The 25900-nt window shown below is 38.2% G+C and overlaps 1 protein-coding gene across 1 annotated transcript in view; it reads left to right on the plus strand.

Moving 5' to 3' along the window:
* Positions 1-25900, plus strand: part of sbno2b (strawberry notch homolog 2b) — a 70416-nt gene that overhangs the window by 30795 nt on the left and 13721 nt on the right. The window contains exons 5-13 of the mRNA XM_008407247.3: positions 21187-21360; positions 22531-22611; positions 23055-23160; positions 23255-23415; positions 23510-23643; positions 24606-24696; positions 24812-24955; positions 25062-25179; positions 25269-25374. Of these exons, the coding sequence (XP_008405469.1) occupies positions 21187-21360; positions 22531-22611; positions 23055-23160; positions 23255-23415; positions 23510-23643; positions 24606-24696; positions 24812-24955; positions 25062-25179; positions 25269-25374 (1115 nt within the window). The remainder of the gene's footprint in view (positions 1-21186; positions 21361-22530; positions 22612-23054; positions 23161-23254; positions 23416-23509; positions 23644-24605; positions 24697-24811; positions 24956-25061; positions 25180-25268; positions 25375-25900) is intronic.

Raw genomic sequence — 25900 nt, forward strand, 5'->3', positions numbered from 1 at the left:
AGTCCTGCCCTATTTTTCCCCCCTTTCTCTCAGTCTGCTGTGTGGTGGCATCACATCCACTGTCTGTTCAGTCACCGAATCGTAAATATTCAGAGTTGTGTGGCCGGGTCGATTGGTTTATGAGGTTGTTTAGTTTCTCAAGTGACGTTTGTGTTTACTTCTATCTCCTCGTCTCATTTACTGCGATGGGGTCATTAGGGAAATCTCTTTTGGTTTGCATGGCTTCCCACAGTGTCAGGGTTTGTTTATGCATGCACCAGAACTCATTTCGAATATCCACATATTATAAGGAACCACGGTGCTGCAGTCTGTGGACAGAATGTGTTTCTTTACATCTGCTGCCTTCAGAGGTTTGTTTTGTATTACAATGAAGAAGCTTCCCTCTATACACCTTAAGAATTACTAAATAATAGATAAACAAGCCAATAACTGAAGTCGCATATAAGGACTCTGGCATATAAATCAGATAAAGTGAATTTGTTTCAGTTATCTCTATGTACAACTGCGTAGCACTTTAATATAAAGGGGTGTTTGTCAGCTCTGCCATAATTTCAGGCAATTATATTAAATGTGAAAGTTTTTGAAAGTTTCTATTGAATCTGATTGAAAAGGAGATCATTTTATTTGAAAGACTAATTAAAGATAATTTATTCACCAATCAGAAGTTTCTTTTCAAGCATACAACCATTTTGAAAACAGCTTTAAAATTGCTGAATTTTTTTTCCCTCATTGTTTCTGCATTTTGAGCTGTTTATCAAAACTAATCAAAGATATAAACTTCAGGGATCCCTTATACTCTAATATATTCTGAAATCCCTCTGCTGGATTCACCATTTGAACTTTTGTTTCTTCTAAAACAACAAAAAAAGACTGCCAGAATAAGGAGCACGTTTCAAAATCCAAAAGTGACTTTCAAAAGAAAACATTTAATTTGTTGTTGACTGGTGCATCACTTCTATCACGATAACATTTTAAAATGAACACTTGCTGAGATGTACCTTGTAATAAACCGCCCACTTGTGGCTCAAAGCTGAGCAGAATGACACGACTAATTAACTAACAAGCAGTAATTTAAGCACTGCTTCATGAAAAGCGAATGAGAGAAATTCAAATGTCTGGCTAAATCCGAGCTTTTGTGTAGAGCTACCAATATTTTTTATTTATCTGGCAACTGATTTTTTTGAATATTGACAAATTTTCCTTCAAAAGCTTTTTTTCCTTCCGTATAACGTGACATAAAATATAAGCAGAAACTGTAATGTGAAGGATGCAAAACTATGTGAAACGTTCCTCCATTAGCACAGTAAAAAATAAAATGGCACACTTGATATTGGTATAAAAAAGTCTATGTAAACATACATTAGATTAAACAGAAAATGAACAAAAATAGGACTTTTTGACCATAACTGCAACTCAAAAGGAAAAAGAATCTCTTTCTATTACTACCTTTTACTTGAAATGTAGTAAATATAGTATTTCCATGTAAGTTACAAATTTCTTTATTTAATATATGTATTATCTATGTCTTTGTCCGGTTGAATTATTGTTTGTTTATTTTTTATTTAACCAGGGTTGAAAAAAAACAACAATTGAGATTAGACACCTCTACTCTTTTTTAATCTGATAAAGGTTACTTGATTCATTTAGAAATTACCATTACCTACACACTTAGCAATTAAAACAGGGTAAACTTACATTTATTTTGTCATCTGCACAAACTCTGCACATTGACATACTGGCATATAATTAATCCGTGAACGTGGATCTAAATGCGTCCCTGACAACTTCTTCTGGAAGAAACGTAGCAGACAGATAGCTTGCCTAGCTTCAAGTAGCTTTAGAAAATCTACTTTGGGTTCATCTTTACAGTCGACATCACTGCTTACATCAACAAGTTATTCTCAAGTGCAGCTTGTATTTCTTACTGTTGAATCCAGTGTACATCTTGTTTAAACACTTTTAGCATGACAGACTGGCGCTACAGTGTCTCTGCTGAATGTTAAAGTCTTCTGTGAAGTCAGAGTGTTGTGTATGCGTGAGTCTTGGCGTGTTAAGTAGGCGTACATTTTGAAACACTTGTTCTCCTGCTCTTTATGTGTATCTCTACATCAACAATGAGGCAACATACTTAGCGTTATATCATAATTTCAAGCGGCAGTAGTAGCTGTCACCATGGTAATAGGTGGAGTAGTAGTAGTAGTAGTAGTGGGCTGCATAAAGGCAGCTACATTATATAATGCGTGCATGGTCAAAATAATTAGGTATTGAGTTTAAATACTTTAACATTTAAAACTACAAAAGGCAACCTATTAAAATATGTTTTTTTTTTTTTTACATATTTGTTAAAACTAACAAATATGCACAATTTTGTTTGTTAAGAGAAAAACTGACACAATCTAGCTCCTCTGCCCCCTCCTGAGCCATCTTCAGAAATAAACTGCTTGACCAGAAACAACCAATAAGAGCCAGGAGGAGGGTCCTAGCACTTTCAGTCACGCTCGTGTACGTGCTCCTCATACACAAGCAGCACATACCTTGCAATCACAGGAAAATTGTTTGTCCGCCCTTATCAACGGTCATGCTAATCCTCTAGGATAAAATTGAGAAAAGTGCAACTTAAATGCCACAGGAATGATGAAATAATACATCAGTTTATTTCATGATACCTTTATGCACTCACTCCAGCTGCACTGATGAAGGATTACTTACCTCAGCATTCTGAGTGCTTGGAGTGGCTCCAGTTGACTGCTGCTTTCAATTAGCAATTTCATTATTAGCTGATTACTGCAGCTAATAATTATTCCCACTGCCATTGGGGACAGCCATAGAGTTTCATTCTAAGACAATTAACCTATGGAGAGGGGAGAAACTTACTATTTCCTGAAACTGTTTTCTCATGCTTAAACCAAATAAATATGCATTCTTTTTAATCACCAATGGACAGAACAAGGTGAGAAACTTCCCCAGTGATAACACATGCACAAAGTAACCTTTAAAATAGGAGCCACTCCAATTTGCAATAAAAGTATTATAAACAGTGGAAAATACCTACTCAGTGAGTAATTATTGGCAGCATAACATTTTAAGGAGACTATTTTTTTTAGAATCAATTGTAAAGGGGGGAAAGTAAATTACAAAAATAATCTGAAAGAACCAACTGTAAAATCGATCACATGCCTCTGTGGTTTTAAAAGAACGGCACACTTCTTCACAGTCACATCTGCGTACCTGCCCAGGCTTAACTGTGGTTTAAAAACCCTAAAAAATGTGAATATTTCTGCAGCGAATGAGAATCGTTGCAACATTTACTGGAAGACAGCCGAAAAAAGGCAATTCACTCAGCATTCTGGCTAACCTCAAACGGCGAAGAACACTTTGTAAGAACAGATTTTGACATATGCAGTACTTTGCATGCTGTATGTTTTCGCATGTTACTCAGCGGTATGCACATCTAAACATGGTCCTTTTAGGGTCTTTCTACAAACTATTCTTCTTCTTTGTCGTTCCTCCCACTTTTACACTAATCTCTTTTGCTCTGTGCGATTCTAGGAAGAGTTCATTTGCATCAGAAATGCTTTTACAGCTCTTTTCAAGTTTGCAGGATATATCACATTTAAAACAGCTTGTCTTTAGCCGACCTTGCTTGTATGGCGCACTAACACCCACATAAGTTGATTAATGTCTTTCTTTGTGACAGTTGCTCATACTGTGTCCCTACGTAGATTTAAAATGGGATATAATCCCAGCGCACACAGGAGTACAAGAGAAAACTGCTTCAGAAAACAGGAAAACTCTTGTGAGAATACATTAACAGAGGTTTCTGTAAAAGCAGTATTAAGTGTTTGTTTTTGAAAACTCCTGCAACTCTGCAAACATTCTAAATGCAACTTGAAACCTTTAAGAAATCTCTGTTTAGATGCAGTAGTCAATCATCCTTGCATGATCTTGTGGTCTTACTGATAATCCGCAGGTCCAATACACACACACAAAAAAAAAGATTTAAAAAAAATTCAGTAAATGCATTAAGCTGAAAACTAATTTTTTTCTCATTTGTTTCTACATCAAGAAACGGTAACATTCAGAACAAAGTTCTGACTTACTTCAAAAGCGTCCATTTAACTCTGATGTATAAATTAGATAATCTTATAACGACTTTGTTTTCTGTTTGACTTAAAAGATGCTAGATGTGTTAAATCAAGTCTGCTCAATATAGCCTTGAATTGTTCGGTAATCGCAATAAAAATATTGTTGAACCGGAAAAGAAATCTTTATCCAGCTGAACACTAACACAGGCGTTCCTTCACATTTTTCCAAGCCAGTCAGGATTTGAACGTGTTTGTAATTCTGGGCTACTTCCCTGTAGGTTAGTCAAACAGAAAGTGTTTTTAGTGCCCCGGTTTGAAGGAGGAAGTTAAAGGTTAATTTGAAAGTTGATAAGCGTGCTGTTTTTGTGGAGTTACACGTGATTTACTTTAGCTTCAAGGTACATGTTAAATTTGATCTGAATTGCCACCTTTGACATGTATCTCATTTGTATGTTAAGTGGATTTAGAATGTACTTTAATCCCAGTTTACAGTTGAGGAGTCGTTAATTTCTACACTCATTGTGCACTGCTTTATATTTGGAGTTTGAAATATCCCTGGGTTTATTAAAAACATGTTTTCACATTGATATTAATACAGCAAGGTGTTCACAGTTGTGCCACTTGCACAACAAAGTACCAGAAGTTTTGCACAGATGCAAGGCATATTTAATAATATCTAAACAAGAATACAGTTTTGCAGGACTTAAGAAAATGTAGATGAGATTTTGTAGAAAAGTGTTATTACAGTTGCTTTTTTAACCTTGTTCAAACTAGATGCTGTTATTTTTACTCTTTAATGCAATAAGGTGAGTGCTTTGGCTGTTTGAGTCTAAAGAATCTCATCAGTAGTGATTCAGTGTTCCCTGATGGCCCTCGGTGCTTCTCCAAACACACGAATATACATACACACACACACTCACACACAAACTACTGAGAGGATTCCCACTCATAGAACGATGACACCATGGATAGGCGCCACGCCGCCTCTTAAGAGTCTGACTCCTCTTCTGTCCAGCAGAGATGGACATTACAGGACCTCACCGTCCCAGCTTGATATCATTTGTTCCTGGAAGCTGACTGCACAAATGGACCGACTCCTGTATGAAAGAGACAAATTGCATTATTTTAAATTCTTATTTACGAGGATCATAAACAGTCAAATTGCTTTCTCCACCAAGAAAAACTGATATGTCGTCCTTGATCAGCGTCTTGGATTTGTCTGAATTGTCCAATTTGCAAAAAAAGGAGAAGATTCCCAGAATAAGCCTTTGTGCACTTGTATGTCTTTTACAATCACGCCCTCAGTTCCAGTAAGCAGGAATTACTTTTTATGATGAAGGATTTGTCTGTAATTGTGTATGCTGGCTGATGCATGCAAAAACTCTTCCGCAAAAGGAAACTTGCAGTTCACCCTCGACTTGTTTCATTCACAATCTTAAGGCGCTTAGAATATTCTTAGAGGAGCCACTTCCAACTTTTTGAGCTCCGCTGTCTTTAATAATAGATTTTTATTAATGAGACAATATTTTGACACACTTATTTCTAAAGTAAATCTGCTCCCTGGATGCTCACATTAGTGACTCACTTCTTTTTCTTTTTTTTTTTTTGAATCACGCTCATCAGGCATTACTTGCCTTTCCGCGTCTGAGTTACTGACGGAGATTCAAATTCAAATGAATTGCGAGAGCAGCAGACGTGAAATTGAATATTTGCAGACAAAACAAAGAAACAAAAAGCAGAGGCACAGTCTAGTGGGGAGTCAGTCTCTAAATATAATAATCATTAAATGGTGGGCCAGGCCCATTAAACATAGCTGTAAGCAGCGCTGTGTGAGGAGCGGCCAGGTCCACAGCGCAACACTGTTTACACTACAAATGCGGTTGAGTTACACCATGTACAGTAAAATGGGCCTGACTGCCAGTAACTCTAGTCACTTACCAACAAAAGCATCATTTCCTGAAAGCTCCTCCCCTCCTCCCTCCCTCTTCTCCCCTCCCCTGCCCTCCTCTGCTCACTCACTCACTCACTCTCCAACCACCTTTCTGCACTCAAATGAACTAGTCCACAATCACTATTAGTGAGCCCTCTCTGCCAATACCTGCCTGTCTCCCTGCGAAGCAGGGGAGCATGTTTTAGACGTGCCCGTGTCTCCGTCTGCAAGAGAGCGTGTCTACACCTGTGTGTGGTGTGGGGGGCGTTTGAGGCAGATGTCTGCAGTGAGCCAGGGAGAAGTAGTCACAGGGCCAGTCAGGGTCCAGAATGGGGTGGTAGCCCTCCAGCTGTGAGGTGGTCACCAGCATTTTGGCTTCCTCATGGAAGTGGCTGACGGATTCAGGGAGTTGAGGTGAAGCAGGAGCTTATGTTGTGTGTATTTTCACCCGTGCCGTACCGTAGCGGTTGGACCCATGTCTCTCATGCAGCTCTGGACTAAATTATACGCTCAGCTGGGACGCCCGCTTCCCAAGGTACGGGTTCTGTTCACTTCTTTTTCTTTCTTCTTCTTTTTTTTCCTTATGGCCATCTCTGTAATGCTACAGCTTATTGGTTCATTGTCTTCCTAAATGAAAATATCTTGTGTTAATTGTTTTTAACATGAGCAGCGCTTGTTGTTAAGGTAAAACTTACATTTAACAAACGGCTGATTATCAGTGTATGCATGTGCTTGAATTTTTAACTTCCTTGAATGAATTGTGAACATACTTCCTTATACTCACTGTGTTACAAGATAATTTTATCTTTTGTACAAAGTCCACACTTAGTACACCTGACTCGATCAGGTATAAACAATACTGTTCATAAAACAATACTAGAGGCAAACTATACTGTTGGAACATACAGTTTTTATGTGTAAAACATGGCTGTCTGATCATAGGTAAAGAAATAATCTGATTACTTAATTGTAATTGAGATAATTATATGCCCGAATTTCAAGCCACTCTGCATTTATTGCACTGAAAAGCAATAAGTAATAAATGTGAAGTAATATCTCATATAAATTTTTTTCTCTTTATCTTCTTCTACATTTTTACCTTGGCCACGTTTTCCACATGAAAAATCTAATCAAATTCATAATTGTAAGAAATGCTGCCTAATTTTTATGATAAAAACTGAAAAGCGTAGCTTCATCCCAACAGAAAGCTGCAGTGACCAATACACTCTCTCCATTGCTTTTCTTTCATCGTTAACGTCATCATAAAGGCCGGAAAAACTTTAGTTTTCCGAAGGAAAACCCATGCGTGAGATCACATAAGCATATTACAACAAAGTACAGCACAGTCTTCCAGTTTTCCAGTGGATTCCTCCTTCTATGGTTTCTCACGTCGCAAAAGTGACAGGGGAAGTGGAACATGACAGAATCGATTGAGTTCTACTTGATGTTTAAATTGAACAGGGCCCAGTTTTAAGACTTGTAGATGTCTCTGCGAATAGGGTTCGTTTTCATTACAGACCTAAGACAGGGCTTTCATGTGGGTCCACTCCCAGTGAAAAAGAACACAGTGAGCTCATTTATTATTATTTGTCAAATAGGATTTGAAGTAGAAGTCTGCCTGTAAGTAATCAAAGCCAGTGCCAGTTGATCCTCCATCGCCCCACTGAGATTCATCCTTTCCAACCAGGAACTCTTGACAAATAATTATCTGCTTTGTTCCTTTCTTCCTGCCAGTAAGTGCTACAACCTGATACCGTCAGACTAAATAGCACTCTTGTACATTGTCTTATCAGCTGTTAAATGTGGCTGTTTTCGCTATGAGTTGTAAATAGAGCCACCTTTTTTTTTTTATACCAATTCATTAGCTGATATTCTAGTTAGATAGCGGTTCATATCTGTGTAATATGACTTCATTGGGGCGAGGAACCTGTTTCCACTGAATTCTTGATGCAGCATATTAACCAATCTCCTCCATGTCCGCGTTTGTTAGTTAACACACACCAACGCATTTTTTGTTGGTTATTTGAGCTTAATTTTTTTACATTTAAGCAAAGGTGATCTAATTTATAAATAAGGCAGACAATAAGAATGTCTTTTTTTTTTAAAATAAGTGCATTGTCGTGTTATGTTCATAAAGTTGTTTCTGGTTTAAAAAAGGAGTTATTCTTATATTCTCAAAACCACAATAGTTAATTATACTTTCCTTGCTGCTCATTTCAAGATACATTTGTATTTTTAGAATTAGTGAAGTAAAAGAAATCCTCATCATTTATACATTTTTAAACGTACAAAACAATAAACGAGTATAATGTATATTTTTAGTAGCATACTGTATCTCTGTCCCTATATTTGTTTGTTTCCTGCTTAACGTCATTTCTTCTTGTTTACATTCGATCTACGACATCATACCAGTTTGCAAAGCGTACTTGGATCTCATTAGTGGGCCATCGCAAACTTTAAATCAAACCTTTTTTGCGTGTACCTGGTGTGGTGAGAATGTCTTAATTTCTATCTTTAAAAGCACGGGTAGACTCTTTAGGTGGGCACATGTTGTCAGTTTCCTGGTATTACTTCAAACCACAAGCATGACCCTGTGCGTGCAGCTTACGGGAAGTGAATAAACAATAATGGAGAGGATGAGTGAGAAGCACTGGGTCGGGGGGGGTCTGCTCTGTGAGAGAAGTGAGGAGAATGGGTGCGAAATAAGCAGTATCTTCATTCCGTTTAAACGTTTTATGTCATAACCTTGATTTGTGTGAGGGATTAACCCCTTTATTCCCACGTGGACCACGCTCAGTGTGTTAAACCGGCAATGTGGTTTGTGTTGCTTGACATCAGAAGGAACGAACAGCTGCTAGGGAAGTGTGCCAGAATCGGGATAGAAGTTTTTAAATAGTGTTTGCATTGGTCCCCCCCCACATAGTTTGTACAATGGAGGGAAAAAAAACAACAAACGACATGAAGAAATATCTTGTCGTTTGAAGATGACAGTGAAGTGTGTGTGGAATATTAGTTGAAAAGCTTGATATGCCTCTTGATTTATTAACTTTGTCCGACTTCTCAGTGAGATATTCCACACTTCAGTTTGACCTGTAAGAAAACATATTAATATAAAACTTGCCCCCAGAAGTTTTAAACAAAGTCAGTTCATGTCTGCACAGACTTTTTTTTGTTTTTCGATGGTTTTATGTTTTCTTTCTTTCTTCCTTTTTTTTTTCAACTTAATATCTTGCAGCTTTGCCAGGGATAAAATGTTTAAGGTTCGATTCAGGGCACACACCCAGCAGTCAACAGCTTGTAAAAGAAAATCTTTGCTCATTTTCACATGATTCTTGGCTTTTGACCACGTCTACAACTTACTGGCACTGGCCTCACAGCTCTGAGTCACGGAGACACATTTTACCTTTGACCGCTGGCGTGTGAAAATGTTGGTGTTCCAATGCAGAGGCTTTAGGGGGATTTGAGGCAACATTTAAAACGGACCTGTTTCAATTCAGTTTGTATTGATTTCACAATTTGAGGGAGAGAAAAAAAATAGCAGATGTTCTTATTTCAGACTCAAGAACATTCTCTTTTTTGTGCTTAAAACATCTTTACATAGTACACATTTCTTATATTACCCTCCTATATTAATGGAGCTAAACAACAAAGAAAATATTTAAAGTATGATTGTCATAGTGATCCCAAGATGCAACTCGGCTGCAGATATCCTGTTAGATATTTTCCTTGCCATCCTTTTCTCTTTGCATTGTGGTGAGATAACCTTGTACCTTTTCCAGTCTTGTTCTTCCACATCCAGTTGTTGCTCAATTGAACATATGGGGCAACTTCGACATGTTGCTATTTTCTTGTAGCCATTTCCTGAGTTCCTCGTTCTGTTGTCTTTTCTAAAACAAAAGCGGCAAAGAGACATGGATGTCGCTACTGAATCCTATTTGTAGATCAGAGAGCAATGAAGATGGAGTTTATGAAAAGAAAATTTCCTAAGCACAGTGATAAACATGAAGTATGTGTTAAATGATGCTTCAGTTATATGGTTTGTCATATATCTTCACCAGAAATACCAATAAACTCGGACGACTGCGTATGAGGAACTAGTTTTCTTCAACATCACCAAAAGTCCCAGAGTTAATGCAAGAGCTCCTCTGATCTCTGCAACTGTCACAAATGGCAGAGGTCGCCGCAGTGTTGCAAAAGTTTTGTGTGGTGTTCTTTCTTAAAATGTCACACATGACTATGACTGTGACTCCATAACTTGTGTCCACACTCCTCTCACATCCACTTATTTCAGCTCTAGGGGTGCACAGATTGTCACATGACACATGAATACGTTGAGATTCTGTCTTAGTTTTAATTGGGTGAAACATCCTTGGAGAAGGCCGATATGGCTTTTGTTGCAATAGTTCTTTCTAATTCATCACTAGGTGTTTTGTTGAGAATCTCCAGATAAAACTGTGTAGGAATCAGTCCCGGTGGCAGAAAGCGCTGGTTGGGGAGCAGCTGCTGTGGAAACCCTGATATCTATAAATCCTCACTCAGCGCTATTAGGATGCCTTCAGAAATCTAGCTGCCAGGAGAAACATGCTTATCATTTAATTTCATTTAATTTATTTCTGTTGAATAGCCTTTGCAAAGCATCCTCCCATATATACATTGCAGAATGTCATATCTTTCTATCTCCTATTTAAAGGTGCAATATTATTAAGATGTGACATATGTTCCTTTTGTGGGTGACTACCTCTTGGCCAAACCAAATCTGCATCAGATGATCATTTTTCTGCCTCTTTTCTTCATTTTTACCTTGCAGCTTCCACTCCTCATGCTGCACGTTTTGCTTTGCCAGAGGAAGAACTTGAATTCTCATGGCAGATTTTTGTCACTGGTTGAAAACCACTGCAATATAGGAGTGTGCCTTTTGTGCGTTTCACATTGTGGCATTCACAGCTTGTGGGTTTTTGGTTAATCATACTATTTCATCTGGAAAACCTACCTTCTTAGATTTTTATTTTCAAAAAATTCTAAAAGTATGAAATTACATTCCTACTGGTAGAGAGTGAAATAAAAGATATCCACTAATACTTTCTCACTAGTACAAATAGCATGTAAATGTTGCCGCAGTCTCAGTTATTGTGAAGTACATTCAAGAATGTCTGAAAATCCCAAAATGTTTTATGGAGTTTTAACATTTAACAGCCAGTTTGAATATGCAATTAAGATATCCATAAATCAGTTCTTAGTCATAAAAGCTAACAGTTCAGAACTCCAGAGTAACATATTTTTTTATATTAAAACTCTGATTTCAGATGGCTTTAATGTCATTCTTCAAAGAAGAAATGACATCACTTTTCCCATACTTGTGTCTTAAGATTGCAGCTGCATAAATACATCCGTCCTACCCAGAATGAATGTGGTGGATGTCTGCAACAGAATTGCTGTCAGAAGAAAAATCTAATTTAACTTATCCAGAGTCTCCTTGTTATGTGGATAACTGTAAATAATCAATATATGTATTGTTGTGGGTTACTAATCTAATTACTGCGGTCTAAGGGTGCTTTTTAACTCATGAAAAATATGAATCATCGATAATCCAAATTATAACTATGCTATTATATCTGGATGTCTAAAATTAGCTTAGTGAAATGTGTTATAGTTTTTAATTTTAAGTATCTGAAATTAGATAACTTTAGATAATTATCCAATTACTTGTTGCAGTTGCTTTACAGTCAGTTTCTCTTCTGTCATATCTCCAAGCCGACACAAGAGCGGAAAAATGTGACGTCATATTGTCTGAGGAAAAAGGCTGCTTGAGATCGCTGAAATGTCACTTGCGAATAGGAAGAACAAGATTCTCGACGTCTCGATTGTTTATTTTTACTGGAAAGAGTTGAATTTTGGATATTTGCCCCTAAAAATCCTCCCTTGAGATAATTAAATGCTACAAAGGCCTGCCATATGGGCTTTAAGCTATGCTGTTTACAAAACTTGTAGCACCGGTCTTTGAACTTGCTTCATCAGCTGGCTGCTCGTTGGGACACTTGACATGGCATCCTTTTATTTTCCAGAACATACGGAAACAGTGGAAAATTCCAAGGAGGAATGTAAGCAGCAAGCTGTCCTTGGCCTGCTGCTTAAAGACTTGGCACACCATGAAGACCTGCTTCTCAGGAGGTTGTTGAACTGGGTGTATTACTTTGATTGGCTAAGGTTAGCAGGTCTGGGACAGGATGGACTGGACTCACTGTGCGTTTGTCAAATACACAACTGATTTGACTCTTTAGGCTTTGAAAAGTTTAAACATTGAAACATAATCACTCATTATTCTCCATGAAAATATGTCAACTTTTACGATTTGAAAGCATTTTTCTTTATTATTTTGTCTTTTGCTCTCTGAAGTTGCAGAAATTGAGGCTTTTAATTGAAGACGACCAAGTATTTGAATATGTTTTCCTTGAATAGATTTTCTGGGCCAGAGCAAACCTAAAACCTTCACTGTGTATTAAAACAGTAGCTGCCAGGCAAATTGGCTCTTTTAAGCCATCAAAGGAAAACCTGATTTATGTAACATCAACGATGATTGATACTGTCCAGGAAACTTTTGGGGTGAAGCTTGCCACAAGCCACAACCAATCATTTTATTACTTTAACTGTCAAGTTAACCAAAAGCAGCTGGTTGACACAAGCAGTCCCTGTTTTATAGTACCTCACAAAACTATTCAGGCCCCTTGAACTTTTACACGTTTTAGATAGGTCTGCAAACTGGAATATGTTTAATTGAGGACGTTATAGAAAAATCACAAATAATTGTTAAGCGGAAGAAAAATGATCCATTATTCAGAAATATAAGTCTGAAACATGTGACCTGCTGATGTTTTTATTTACTTTAGTCTGATACTCTGAAATATAATCTACTTCAACAAGTTGCCTCAGAAGTAACATCATTTGCCAATTACGTACACCTTTGTCTAATTCAATTTTAGAATAAAACTGGTTGTGAAGACTCTTAGAGAACATTAATTAACAAACCACTTTATAAAGATCAAGAAACAGGAGACAGGACGGGAATAAGGAGATAAAGTGGTTTAAAACAGAGTAAGGCAGTTTAATTTCTTCCTTAGCTCTGGACATCCAATAGAGCGATATTCAGTCTGTCATCCAAAATTAAATAAACTGGCAGGCTGGGGAAGGATTAACAGAAGACGCAGCCAAAACTTCTGGGTCATCTTTTGCATTTTGCTAAAAGCAATGTCAACATATAGAGGAAAGTGCTACAGTGAGATGAAACCGACATTCAATCAACCTTTGAGCCTGTGAAATGCCATCTGTGGTTGAAAACTAAACCTGTTCATCACGCTGAGCACGCCATTCCTGTGAAGAGACGTGGTGAGGTCAGCATCATGCTGTGGGCATGTTTTTCTGCAGTCGGGTGAGGGAAGTTGATCAGAGGTGACGAGAAATGGATGGAGTGAAATATAAAGCACTACTAGAAGAAAATGCGTTACGGATTTGAGGCAGTGGTGGCGTTTCGCTTTTTATAAAGACACTAGAACTGAAGCAGTTAATCAAATTAATCAGGATTAATCAAGATTAATCGGATTATTGAAATAATTAATAATTGTCGACTAATTTAGTAAATGATACATTTTTAATTGAAGTATACTGACTCAAAAAAGGCCATTTACTGAAAGAACAACAGTCAGAGCAGTAATTTAGCCAAAACGGTCTAAGTTTAGAAAGGTCTATGTTTTTCACATGCTGATGTTAGAAGTATTTTTTAGCTGCAGATGCATCCTTTGCTACAAATTCCAACATACACTAACCAGAGGAATGCTGTGTTTTTAAATGTTAGACAATACAATTTTTATGGTGTTATTTGAAAAAAGGAATTGAACTATTTTTGTTTATTTGCATCTGTTCATGTATTTCTAATATTGCATAAAAAAGGTTTAAGTAGTTAAATGAAAATTCTTCAGAATATTTCACTTTTTTTTTTATCCAATTATTCAATTAATAATCAAAATAATCGATAAAATAACTGACCACTAAAATAATTGCAAGTTGCGGTCCTTGCATTCCTAAACATGCAGTTGGGGCTAAAAGGAAGGACTTAGATTTAAACAAATGTGCATGTTTGATTGGACCAATCAAAATCCAGACCTAAACAAATGAGAATCTGTGGCAAAACTTAGAGGTCGATGTTCACAGACAAACTCACTCCATAAAGACACAAGCACACACCCAAAATCCATCAGTCGGGTCATCCTGGCTGAATGGACAAGGTCAACAGCTGGCCACTGAGGGCAGAGTCAGACGGGAGCTGTTTCCGTCAGCTGGACATAGGGGGCGATGTGGGACGTTTCACAGCTCTGGGTTCCACCACCCCTCACAAACACACACAGGGAAACCACAGAAACTGGCAGATGAGATATCAGGGCACGTATGTACGGCTTGCTTTCAAAGTCTCAAGTCGCCTACAAACAGCTGCTACTTCATCATTGCAGTTTTAGATATTGATCTCATGACCAAAGTGTAACTCACATCCCCTGCCTCCATTACTGTTTTTGCAGTCTTTTTTTTCCCCAGCCACACCTACAGATAGCAATAGTCACAGTCTTGGATTTGTGTGTTAATTTCCCTAAATAGTGACTTTCACAGCTGTGTTTGTTAAAGTCACTCTTGTGTTGCAACCGTAAAAAAAAATCCCCACACTGCAACAGATTTCCAGTGAAGTGTTAAATCTTATAGTGCTATGACAGAAGTGTTTGGGAAATGGACACATGCAAAGAGAAGCCAACAGACCAGATGGAAAAAAGGGACAGAAGTTAGTAAAAACAAGTTGGTCTTTGCCATATTAATAAGGCAGAGTGGATGAAGCTATGAAGGGATGTACAGCTGAAATGCTGAGGTCATTTTAGGTCTCACTTTGTTTGTGTGTCAGAGTGGGTGTGCAGGGGGAAGGGGGTAGCCAGGGTGGCTGGTTTCCTGACCTTGGAAAAGCAGCCAAGCTGGCAGTGTGTAGGAGGGGAAAGCCCTGGGCAATGCACAGCTCAAACCTCAGTCTTTGACCGTGCAGCGAAGCAGGTTATTGAGTTTAACAGGATGTGGCTAAAGACTGATAAACACTGGCTCATACCTCAGTAGAGATTCACCAATCAGGCTTTTTTTTGTACTATTTTTCTTTGAGAAATATGACTGATTCCAAGGACTCTCAAAAGAAAAATGATCTACTGCAGGTGATTTGATGGAGGTTACTGTTGCTATTAAAGCATGGCATTATTTGACTCAAGAAAAAGGACATATTTAAGCTGAAGAAATTGAGCGATTGCATTCGGTTAATTTCTTTTTCAAAGTGGCGTGTTTGTATCCAAGCTCGTGTATCCAATTTTGGAAGAATATTGTCATGTCCATGCAAAGATCTTTGTAAGCAAAGGAGAGTAAAAGGACAGTTTTAAATTTTTAAATATCACTGCAAATTTTGCTCTAGTAGGAAGGGAAATGAAATTTAGTGGAATAAAGGTTTATGAAAGCTTGGTAAGAGTCGCGGCTGCTAGATTTCCATGTACGGTAGCAGCTGAGCTTATCACAGCCACCGTGTCGTATCCGGTGTCAGTGGATCGGGAACGTCTGTCCCTCGTTTCTCCTGTCAGACAGCTTCTCCCGTGGCAACTGAGAGCTTTGCTCTCCGGGTTTGGTGTTTGCTAATCTTATATATATATATATATATATATATATATATATATATATATATATATATATATATATATATATATATGAATTTACTTTTACTTTTATTAACTGCAACAGGAAGAGTCAAAATGAAATATGTTTATTTTTTTTCTGTTACATTAAGAGAAGATAAAATTTAAACAGAGTGAAATTAAGTCCAATTGGAAATACTGTGTATGAATTATAGTTTATGATACACTTTAATAACTTTGTTATATGGTAGCACTCACTGTTATAGCACAAAAAAAAGAAACAAAAAAGAACATAGGTTTTATACTGAAAGTGTAGATTGGTTTGGGGCAAAACATATCTCACAAATAATGACAACCATACCTCACTTTTATAAGTTTACCACTGTTTTTTGGGGCATTTTTTAAACAGTTACTTTCCCCAAGTTCAAACTTTGTGTCTTTCAATTTAAAGCATTGTGTAGTCACAGTCTGAATACAAATACAGTTCTGAATACAGTTTGAAGATTATATGTTTTGTACACCATTACTATAGTATTTAGTTCTAGTAAATTGTACAGCTTTAATTCATGTAACATTACCCGCTTTATTCTTGCTGGGTCAGAGGCGGCTGGTGCTTTTTCCCAGCAGTCAATGGGTGAGATTGTGCATGCTCTCAATGTGTTTGCGAGAGCATGCAAACTCGATGCAGAAACTCCCCGCCCCGTGATTTGAACCTGTTGCTGTAAGGCAACAGTCCTGATAGCTGTGCCACCGTGCAGCCGCTGTTTAGTTAAACCTGAACTGAAATTCAGGTTTCAGACACATCATTCATCTGTAGATTTTTTTATTGTCTTTGTAAAAACATACCACAAAGTTAAGCGCACTCAATAATTGTGTTTCATTTAAAATTAAAGTATATCACAAATAGATAATAATTAACATATCCTCTAAAACAATAGCCCCATATTCTGACTGACCCTTGAATTTATCTTGTACTTCTTAGTACAAATTACAACCTAATGCTAATTTATTCATGTAAAGCAGTTTCTTTGAAACTGTTACTTTCTCACTGTATTCAGAATCTTCTTAAAACCCCAGATGAATAAAATGATGCATCATCTGCTCAAAAAATAATAATTTTATTCTTTAGCACTTTACATATGTATTTTTTATTTAATGTGTGTGCTCCCCAAACTAATCCAGCAGCTATAACTGTAATTACACAGCAAATGACTAAGGTGTGTGATTTATGTCTCCAGCTCTGATTCTTAGATCTGATAAACAACACCTTCTGCCACAGTAAAACAAAAAAAAAAAAAGCCACTGCAGCTTTGCACATATCTTGCAAGCTTGTTTTTGTCTCCGTGTGCATGCATTAATCATCATCATCAGGCAGATAGATGGTGGTAGCGTTTGGAAAATGCTGTCTTTATGGACACATTGTGTCTCGTGTATAGATTAATGCAGCAAATATTGGTGGTGTTCACATTAGAGGAGAAACAACAAAATAAAACAAGAAGAAGTCAAAGACCAAACAACAGAGTGAACAAGCGACAGGAAAAACCAGGCTGATGGGCTTTCAGACACACAACAACTCAACCTATTCATTAAGCTTTCAGACAGCATTATTTCCCAGAAACCAACAATGAAAGACACATTTGCATATATTTGCAGATCATGAATTTCGTGTACAGCAGGAAAGAAAAAAGAAAGTGCTAGCACGACAGAGAGAGAGAGACAGAGAGGGAGGCAGGATTAGCAGTTAGATGACTGCAAGCTGTGTGCTGTGAAAGCAGACAGATTACCATCGGGCCAGTTGGAATTCAAGCCTTATCTCTGCTTGGCAGGGCCCACTCACAGGAGCGGTAAATGAAGTAGCCCTGGGTACGGGCCTGCAGCGGGGCAAACACTGCTGCCTCTGTTACGCCCGGCTGCACAACCCGATTAGCATGGCACCGAGCGCGGACGTGTCTTAGTTAAAACCGCTGCAGCTCTCTGATTCCTCAGCGTCAGGTTGGTCAAGTTAATAACAGTGACTTGGAATCTCTGAAGACTTAATGTCCAGACAGTCAAGTAATGAATTAGAAAATGTGGGATGACTGCTTTATTTCAAAGATTAGTTTCCAGACTGAATAAATTGTCGTAATTTCCCTTGAACTCCTATTTAAAGAAGAATTGTCCCTCTTGTAACTCCCTTTCAGTGACTGGTTTTCTTCTCGTTTTCCATGGTGGAGCTTGTCCTGTGTCCTTTTTTATTTAAAGTCTAAAGTACCGAGGGCAGTGGATGCGATGCGATGCGTTGACAGACAGAGATTACTTCAACGAAACGGACATGGGTATAGGTAGAAAGCGACAGCTTACGTTACGTTGACCACTACACAAAAGTGGGCTGTCCCACTTCGTTTTATCCTGGGTAGAGAGCAACCTTGCAGACTTACTACAGCTTTCATGCCTGATCCTGCCCTAAGGAAGCAAACACTGACACCCAGACAAAAGGAGAAAAGGAAAGAATCAGTCACAGAGTCACCAGAAAACATCGAAAACTGAATGCTGCACGCCAAGAAAAGGCTTTTTTTTTACTTGGAATCTGTGAAGCGTATCCAACAGTGTTGCTGCCTCATATCATCCGCGCAGTGTCCCATTCCTGCATGATGCCGTCATGTTGACACTGGGAGCTCTCGCTCTCATCCTCTCATGGTTGTGAAACTATTTCAGATTAACTGTGAGTAATGTCTTAACAGGCAGTCATGACAGTCGTGCTAGCAGCTTCTCGGCAGTCTTCAGTACCAGCATATTGTTAACAGTGAGTCAGTATGACGCCTGACCATTTCACTCAGTTTCTAAGGCACTTCCCTCCTAAGAGCTGTGTCATTCTTTTGTGAAAGGCCATTTTAGGTAATTTGGTGGAAGGATTGTTTTCTTTTTCTGTTTGTTCAGTCTGATGCGTCTAACGTTAAGTCTAAAACAGTTCATCGCATTCAGCTCTCTTTGGTTTGATCTGTCAAGTTCTCGTGAAATGCAGTGAATTTTGTGGTTTCATCTGGACAAATTGTGGAAGAATTTGATGGATGTGAACACATTTGCCTGTAACCACAGCATTGTTTATGAAACTACCTTAACACAGGGTCAGAAATCAATTTGTGTTTTTTTCAAAAAGCAATGTAAAATTCATAATCCTCTGTTTCTAAGTCATTGGGTTAATCCCTTATAGCACGCTTCTCTAGTCTGTACTTTTACTGGGAAAAAAAAACTACTCTGTCTCACTGTTTTGTTCAGTTGCATGCCTCAAAACTGGAAAACAGGGCCTACTCTAGATTTAGTCCAGATTTACTTTTAGAAGGTAAATCCAATATAAAACATGTCTAAATTTTTTAGCTACAATCACAATGGTTAAAATTTACCAGCAGTTGAGCATTTGTCAAGCACCAGCAAACATTTCAGCCCTTTTAACAAACATCAGCAAACTGTTCATGGCAAATATTGAAACCGACGGCCAAATCCTCGTCTTCAATTTCTTGCTAATGCTCGTCTCCCTAGCTATTACTTCCTGTCATAATTCTTCTGATCATCTGGATTTGTTTGTTCCTCTCTTTCTCGCTCTCTCTCTGCAAAGTTTAGCTAACGCCAAACTAAGTTGTTTCACAAGAGTCTCTATTTTGTTTACATCTCTCTCATGAGATCACATGAGGAAGTGGTGCATTGCTCCCTCTGGCACAATAATTACAATGATATCCTGCAGTGTGTGATGGGCTATTATTTACAAAGCTTATAATGCCTGCATGTGTGAGTTTCTGGAGCGGAGGGTGTGGGAATTTCCACACATGGCTCAGAGCGAATCGTGGAAGTAAACTTTGATGAAATTACTCTCATGGACTATGTGCTAAATTATAATGATCTATCTCCAAAAACAGCTTGGTTAACCTTTACCCATCCTCCCCCGCACACACACACCTACACACTTCTATGTTTACATGTCTCTGGGGGGGCCATGGTGGTCTGGGAGAGTCTAGTTAAAGAGTGCGGCATGCAAATGATTTTGGAAAGGACTATGAGTGGAGGGTGAACCGCTAGGCAGCCAGAGCTGAAATGACACGCAAAACTCAGCGTGCCAAGCTCTCACTTCTCCGCTTAATACCCCACGCATTTGCATGTGGAAACATTTGTTTGAAGAAGGATTTTTTAAAATTATTGTAAAGATCTGACATGCCTGTCTGTTATGATGTTTTATTAAGAACTGAAATAAAAGGGTAAGATAATAGGAGAACCGTTCAAGATATTATTTTGGAGCCTTTGTGGTCATTAATTATTCACATTATGAGCAGAGGCCGTGTCACACCACATAGATGTTAAACTGAAGTTTAGTATTTTAAAGCGAAGACAAAATCATCAAAAGTTGATGTTTTAAACTCTCATTAATAGCATCTTATATCAGCCATTATTAGCATGATTAGTGCAGAGCCTTACCTGAAAAGTATGATTATGTTTCCAAACATACTTAAGACCAGGACAAGCAAGAGGTTGAAAGCCTAGAGCAGTGGTGCCCAAAGTGGATCCTGGAGGTTCGGCATCCTGCATGTTCTAGTTCTCTCCCTGGCGGTAGAAACAATCTTTTCAGCATGTCGGTGTTCTCCTTAGGCCTTCTAATGAGACAACATTTGATCCAGGTGCGTTAAACCAGGGAGAGAACTAAACATGCAGGACGCCGGACCTCGAGGACCGACTTTGGGCACCACTGGCCTAGAGGGATAAAATTATGCAGCTATACTTTACAATGGACTCCTAGTATTTACGGACCCGCCTGCGAATAACTAAAATATGCAAATATTTTACATCTTAGAACACCTAAACCTGCCTATTTTGTTTTTCCAAAATATATCTATAAATTTTCATTTTTACAAAAGAAAATCTCAGTAGTGCAGTGTACTGAGGAAAAATAGAAAGTTAGGGGTATTACACATTTTGATCATTTTATAGTCCCAGTCTAAGCTAATAAATGCTCGAAACAGGATGCTGATGTGTTCTTCGTCAGCATCCTTCAGCATAGTCCAGGAAGGCTTTCCAAACATGCCTATTTTCATAGTTCCTACATCAAACATAGCTTGATATGCACTAATGCAAAAAATTTGAACTGACTTTACAGGAGAAGCTAACATCCACGCTCTTCTTCACTCAGTAACAACTTCAGCACTCAGATGAATTGTTGTTGTCAGCCCAGTCTGGTAGCGCTTAGCGTGAAGCAGCTCATCTGTACTGATGTTAATCTAAAAAAATCTCCATGATACACACTTGTAATCGTTTTGCATTTGACTTATTTTTAATTAATGTATTCATTTTTGCTGAACCTTTCCTTTAAGGGTGGGCTAGAGATGCTGCTTGCATCTCTTGTCAAACATACAAATGTTTGACAAGCAAACATTTGTATGTTTGCTTGTCATTTTTTTTTGTTCAATGATGTCAAGGTTTTAATAAATGCCTCCTGTTTTCTTCTTGTCCTCAGGACCTGTCCTGCATTGATGACCTCTCAAACTCTTTGTTCTCTTCTCCGGCGGACTCGCTGTCGGAGTACGCCGACACCCAGTCCTACATCCCCGCCAATCACCCGGATCCAGTTCCCACACTCTGGGACATTAACACTAGCCCCGCCACCACACAAGCACAGAGCCACTTAGAGGTCAGTAGCAAGAAAGCTGCTATTATTATAACCACTTCTGAATGCTAATTATGAGACATTTGTTTCAATGAGTGTCTTAACAAGTGTAGAGGGGATTAAAGGAAAGATATCAAGTTTTCGTCACATTCCCCTGCCGTCTATGGCAATATACAGGCTAACTCTAATCCGTATGAATATTATTTATTAAATAAATACACTAAAACTGTTTTGACTAATGATATTAGATCAACTGGCAAAAAAATTTAACCTTCATCAGTGTTTTATTTGATATTACCTTCTGCTAAGCTGATTTGTTTTTCTGGTTGAGGAAATCCATTAGTCCTTCCTAGCTTGTTTGTTGCATAGAGGTAAGACTCAATTGTGGTTTTATCCCCAGAAGAGTACTTGTTAATATTTGTATCCATGGATACCAGCATACTTCAGCTAAAGAGGTATAAAAATAAATCAGATTGTGATTTAGCTGGATAAAAGTTCTCCAGCTAATAAAAAGCAAAAAGGAACATTTTAAAACAAATACAGATCTTATCTTACATTTTACCATTATTCATATAATGTCCTTTTCCCACATTTACTATGCTACAGATACTAGCATTTCTTTAATTCAAGAGTTATTCTCCTGTTTCATTGCACATCAAAGAGCTATAGTCTGTTATTAATTTCTCTTTATTTTTCGATTATTGTACAGTTTTATTTTACAGCTTTTGATGAAGTCAGTGATTTAAAAAAAAGCAACTCTAATACCCCGCGCTCTTCATGCACTGCTGCCTGTTAGCGGCCTATAAAACTAGATGGGCCCAACAATATTTTTGATATGATCAGACTTCATTGAGTTCACCGACTTACTGAAAGCTTTTATATGTTCCTTTTCATTCTGCCCTCATTTCAGCCATTATGTTTCCCAGACACGTGCCGCTTTATCTGCTTTTTGTTGTCGTTGGCTTTTCAGCGCCAGACGTACAAATTGCATTTTGTTGAGTGGTTCTCTGAAAGACATCCTCGAAGTACCCAGATCCATAGGATGACAAACAAACACAACCATTTCTCAGATTTGTGTTCTCTTTTTTTTTTGTTTGTTTGTTTGTTTCTTTTTATTTATTTATTTATTGCATTTAGCTCTGTGATCTTTATTTGAGTTTTTGAGTATTTCTTCATTTTATGTTTTGTTGACAGCAAAATGGCGACAGGTTTCAAGGCTTGACCAGTTTGGAAGATATTTCTGCTATAATCAGCACGCAAGCTTTAGGACTCCAGGTAGCAACCGTCTCCAGCCGTCTGATGGTTTAACCAAATGAGCCTCTGCGTTATCAGTTCTCACTAACATACAGATACAAGCCTGTTTGGGTGTGTCTGAAAATTAGGAGAATTCCTATATTGTTTTTACTTATCTAGAGATCTTGTTTTGATCCAGCAGTTTGTTCCGTCACACTGTAACATATATTCCACGTTTTCATAAACAAATATCCATGCACGTCATGCAGAAAGAAAAGGATCCTCTGCTCTCTCTGATCTTCAGAGAATATTTTCGTGACGAGACTCTAGTACGCTGTTGTTTTTTATACAGTTCTCTGCCTACATGTTTCACAGCTTTTTTTTTTTTCATTCTTCTGTAGTAACAAAATAAGTCTAACTTCAAAATTCAGAAAGTCAAAGTGTGTTTTACATCTTTTTTTTTTTTTTTTTTTTGGTGTTTCCAGACTCCAGTAACACAACCACCACCAGAGGAAGAAGAGGAGGCTGAGGAGGAGGAGCCAGAGGAGCTTGGCCATGTTGACACATACGCAGAGTACAAACCCTCAAAATGTGAGCTGCTGGACTCAACATCAACATCTGATTCCTTCATATTCCTCATTTTGTGCCGTTTCTACGTTTCTAAGACTATTATTTGTCATTTTAGCCACAATAGGAATTTCGCATCCTGACATTGTCGTGGAAACCAACACGCTGTCCAGCGTCCCTCCTCCGGACATCACATACACTCTGTCTATCCCGGAGTCAACTATCAACAGTGGCCTGCTGTCTGCACTGCAGTTAGAGGCCATTATCTACGCCTGTCAGGTGAAAATACCTGCACAACATCTTCAAATCATCTCTAATCGTTCATTAGTTCAATTCAGTTCTAATGTCATGTTTTCCTTCTCTCTCTGTGCAGCAACACGAGGTGATTCTCCAGAACAACCAGAGAGCAGGCTTCCTGATTGGAGATGGGGCAGGCGTCGGAAAGGGACGCACCGTGGCAGGAATCATTCTGGAGAACTACCTTAAGGGACGAAAGAAAGCACTGTGGTAAGAAGACGCACACATCGGAGAGGTGCTAAATACAGTGCCTTGCTGTATCTTTTTGTCATTCTAAAACTATAAACCTATTATGTGATAGACCAATTTAAACAAGGGCAAAGTTTGTTTTTTATGTTTTACTAATAAAAATCCGAAAAAGCGGGGTGTTCTTAAAAGAGTTTGCGACGTGTGCAGAACAGGTGGAAAAAGGTGCTTTATATTATATTATATTATATTATATTATATTATATTATATTATATTATATTATATTATATTATATTATATTATATTATATTATATTATATTATAAGTAGACAATATTTAAAGAGAGGAAATTAGGTAAAATTATGTGAAATCAACTTTTTGAGCTTTACGCCACGTTATAACGTAATTTCTTCATCAAAGACATACCTGGAGTGTTGCTTTAGTTTAAGTCCTTTAATCTCATTCAAAACGCTTGCCCTGACAAAGCACTGCCCATTTCCACAAAGCTCCTCCCAAAAGCTGCAGTCTCCAGGCTCCTTAAAGAGACAGAGGCCAATTTCAATGCGTCAAAGTGAAATTTCTTCGAAGCTTTGATTGATATATGTGGTATTTTTTACAACAATTGATTGTTACTTGTAGTTTAAAATTGCGCTATGTGACTGTAAAATACATAATAATATCCCTTTAACATTTTAGTTTTGGGGTAAACTAACACCGCACCTCATTTTTCACCCCAAAATGAAACATGGTAGTGGCAGCATCATGCTGTGGGTATATTTTGAAGGAATTTTGCAAAGACAATTTGACACAAACGAGAGTCTGGATAATAGAGACATACCCCAAAAGACTGCAGCTGTAGTTCTAGGAGGAGGTTGGTGTAATGAAGAAAGTTTAGGACTTATTGTGCACTGGATAATGCTTATCCTGTTAGAGGCTGTGAAATAGTGATTAGAGTTACATATTGTTTTCCTGCTCCGTCCCTCAGGTTCAGCATATCCAATGACCTGAAATACGACGCAGAGAGAGATCTCAAAGACATAGATGCACCAAATATCCCGGTGCATGCCTTAAACAAGGTCGGTAAAGGGAATCAATTAGAGTAAAACTATTTGTTTCTGTTGTCCATGTGGGCATCAATTTGGATGCTTCTTTACTTTCTTACATTTTGAATCATTTTGAATGTTCTTGTAGATAAAGTATGGAGACACAGCTACCTCAGAAGGAGTCCTGTTTGCAACTTACTCTGCACTCATCGGAGAGAGCCAGGCAGGAGGCCAGCACCGGACGAGAATCAAACAGATCCTGGACTGGTGCAAGCAGGACTTTGATGGAGTTGTATCCTTTCACACAGACGTCCATGTTGCACAGACTGTCGTTTCTGCTTTCATCTGAACTTTAAGTCCATCTCTGTCGTTCACACCTTGACCTCTCGCTGCCATAGATTATTTTTGACGAATGCCACAAAGCCAAGAACGCCACATCCACAAAAATGGGCAAGGCAGTTCTTGACCTGCAGAACAAGCTGCCACACGCCAGAGTGGTGTACGCCAGTGCCACAGGTAAAGCTGATGGAAAAAAAATAATAAAAAACATCAGCTGATGCCAACAAGGATATGGGACAGGATTTGAAAATATACGTCTTTTTCAGGTGCCTCTGAGCCAAAGAACATGATTTATATGAGCCGCCTGGGAATCTGGGGCGAGGGCACACCCTTCAGGACCTTTGATGACTTCCTGCATGCCATTGAGAAAAGGTATGTAGAGTGTGATTTATTTATTTGGAAAGACAAATGCTTTCAAATGCCTTTTCACAGGGTGTCCGCGCTTCCTTAAAAAGTCTTAAAAGCAAAAATTAAGGACTTCAACAGGTCTTAAATACAATATTCTTAGGTCTTACATTTAGCCGTGGCAGGAGTATTTACTCCTGTACTGTTTTTATTTTTCTCACTGGAAGTTTGAGCCTTTGACTCGAAGGGTACATTAGCTAGCTACTAATGTATCCTTGCTAACTGCCTAGCTAGCTTTTCTGCTTCTGTGCAAATGTCTTTCCGGTTGACTGGATAACGTTTGTTTTTGCCACTGGCTCATTTCTGTTGCCAACCAAAACAAGGCTAGGTGCAGAAAAAAAAACTTTTAAACACTATGGAGGTTTTTCCAATAATGATTGTAATTCAGTAGGATCTGCCAACCATCCCACATATTTATTGTTTTCCAATCTTAAATTTCATTCAAAGTGGCATTAAAAGGGTCTTAAAAAGTCTTAGTTTCGACCTGCAGATA

Source organism: Poecilia reticulata, chromosome 4 (genome assembly GCF_904066995.2).
Source record: "Poecilia reticulata chromosome 4, P_reticulata-male-v2, whole genome shotgun sequence".
NCBI lineage: Eukaryota > Metazoa > Chordata > Actinopteri > Cyprinodontiformes > Poeciliidae > Poecilia > Poecilia reticulata.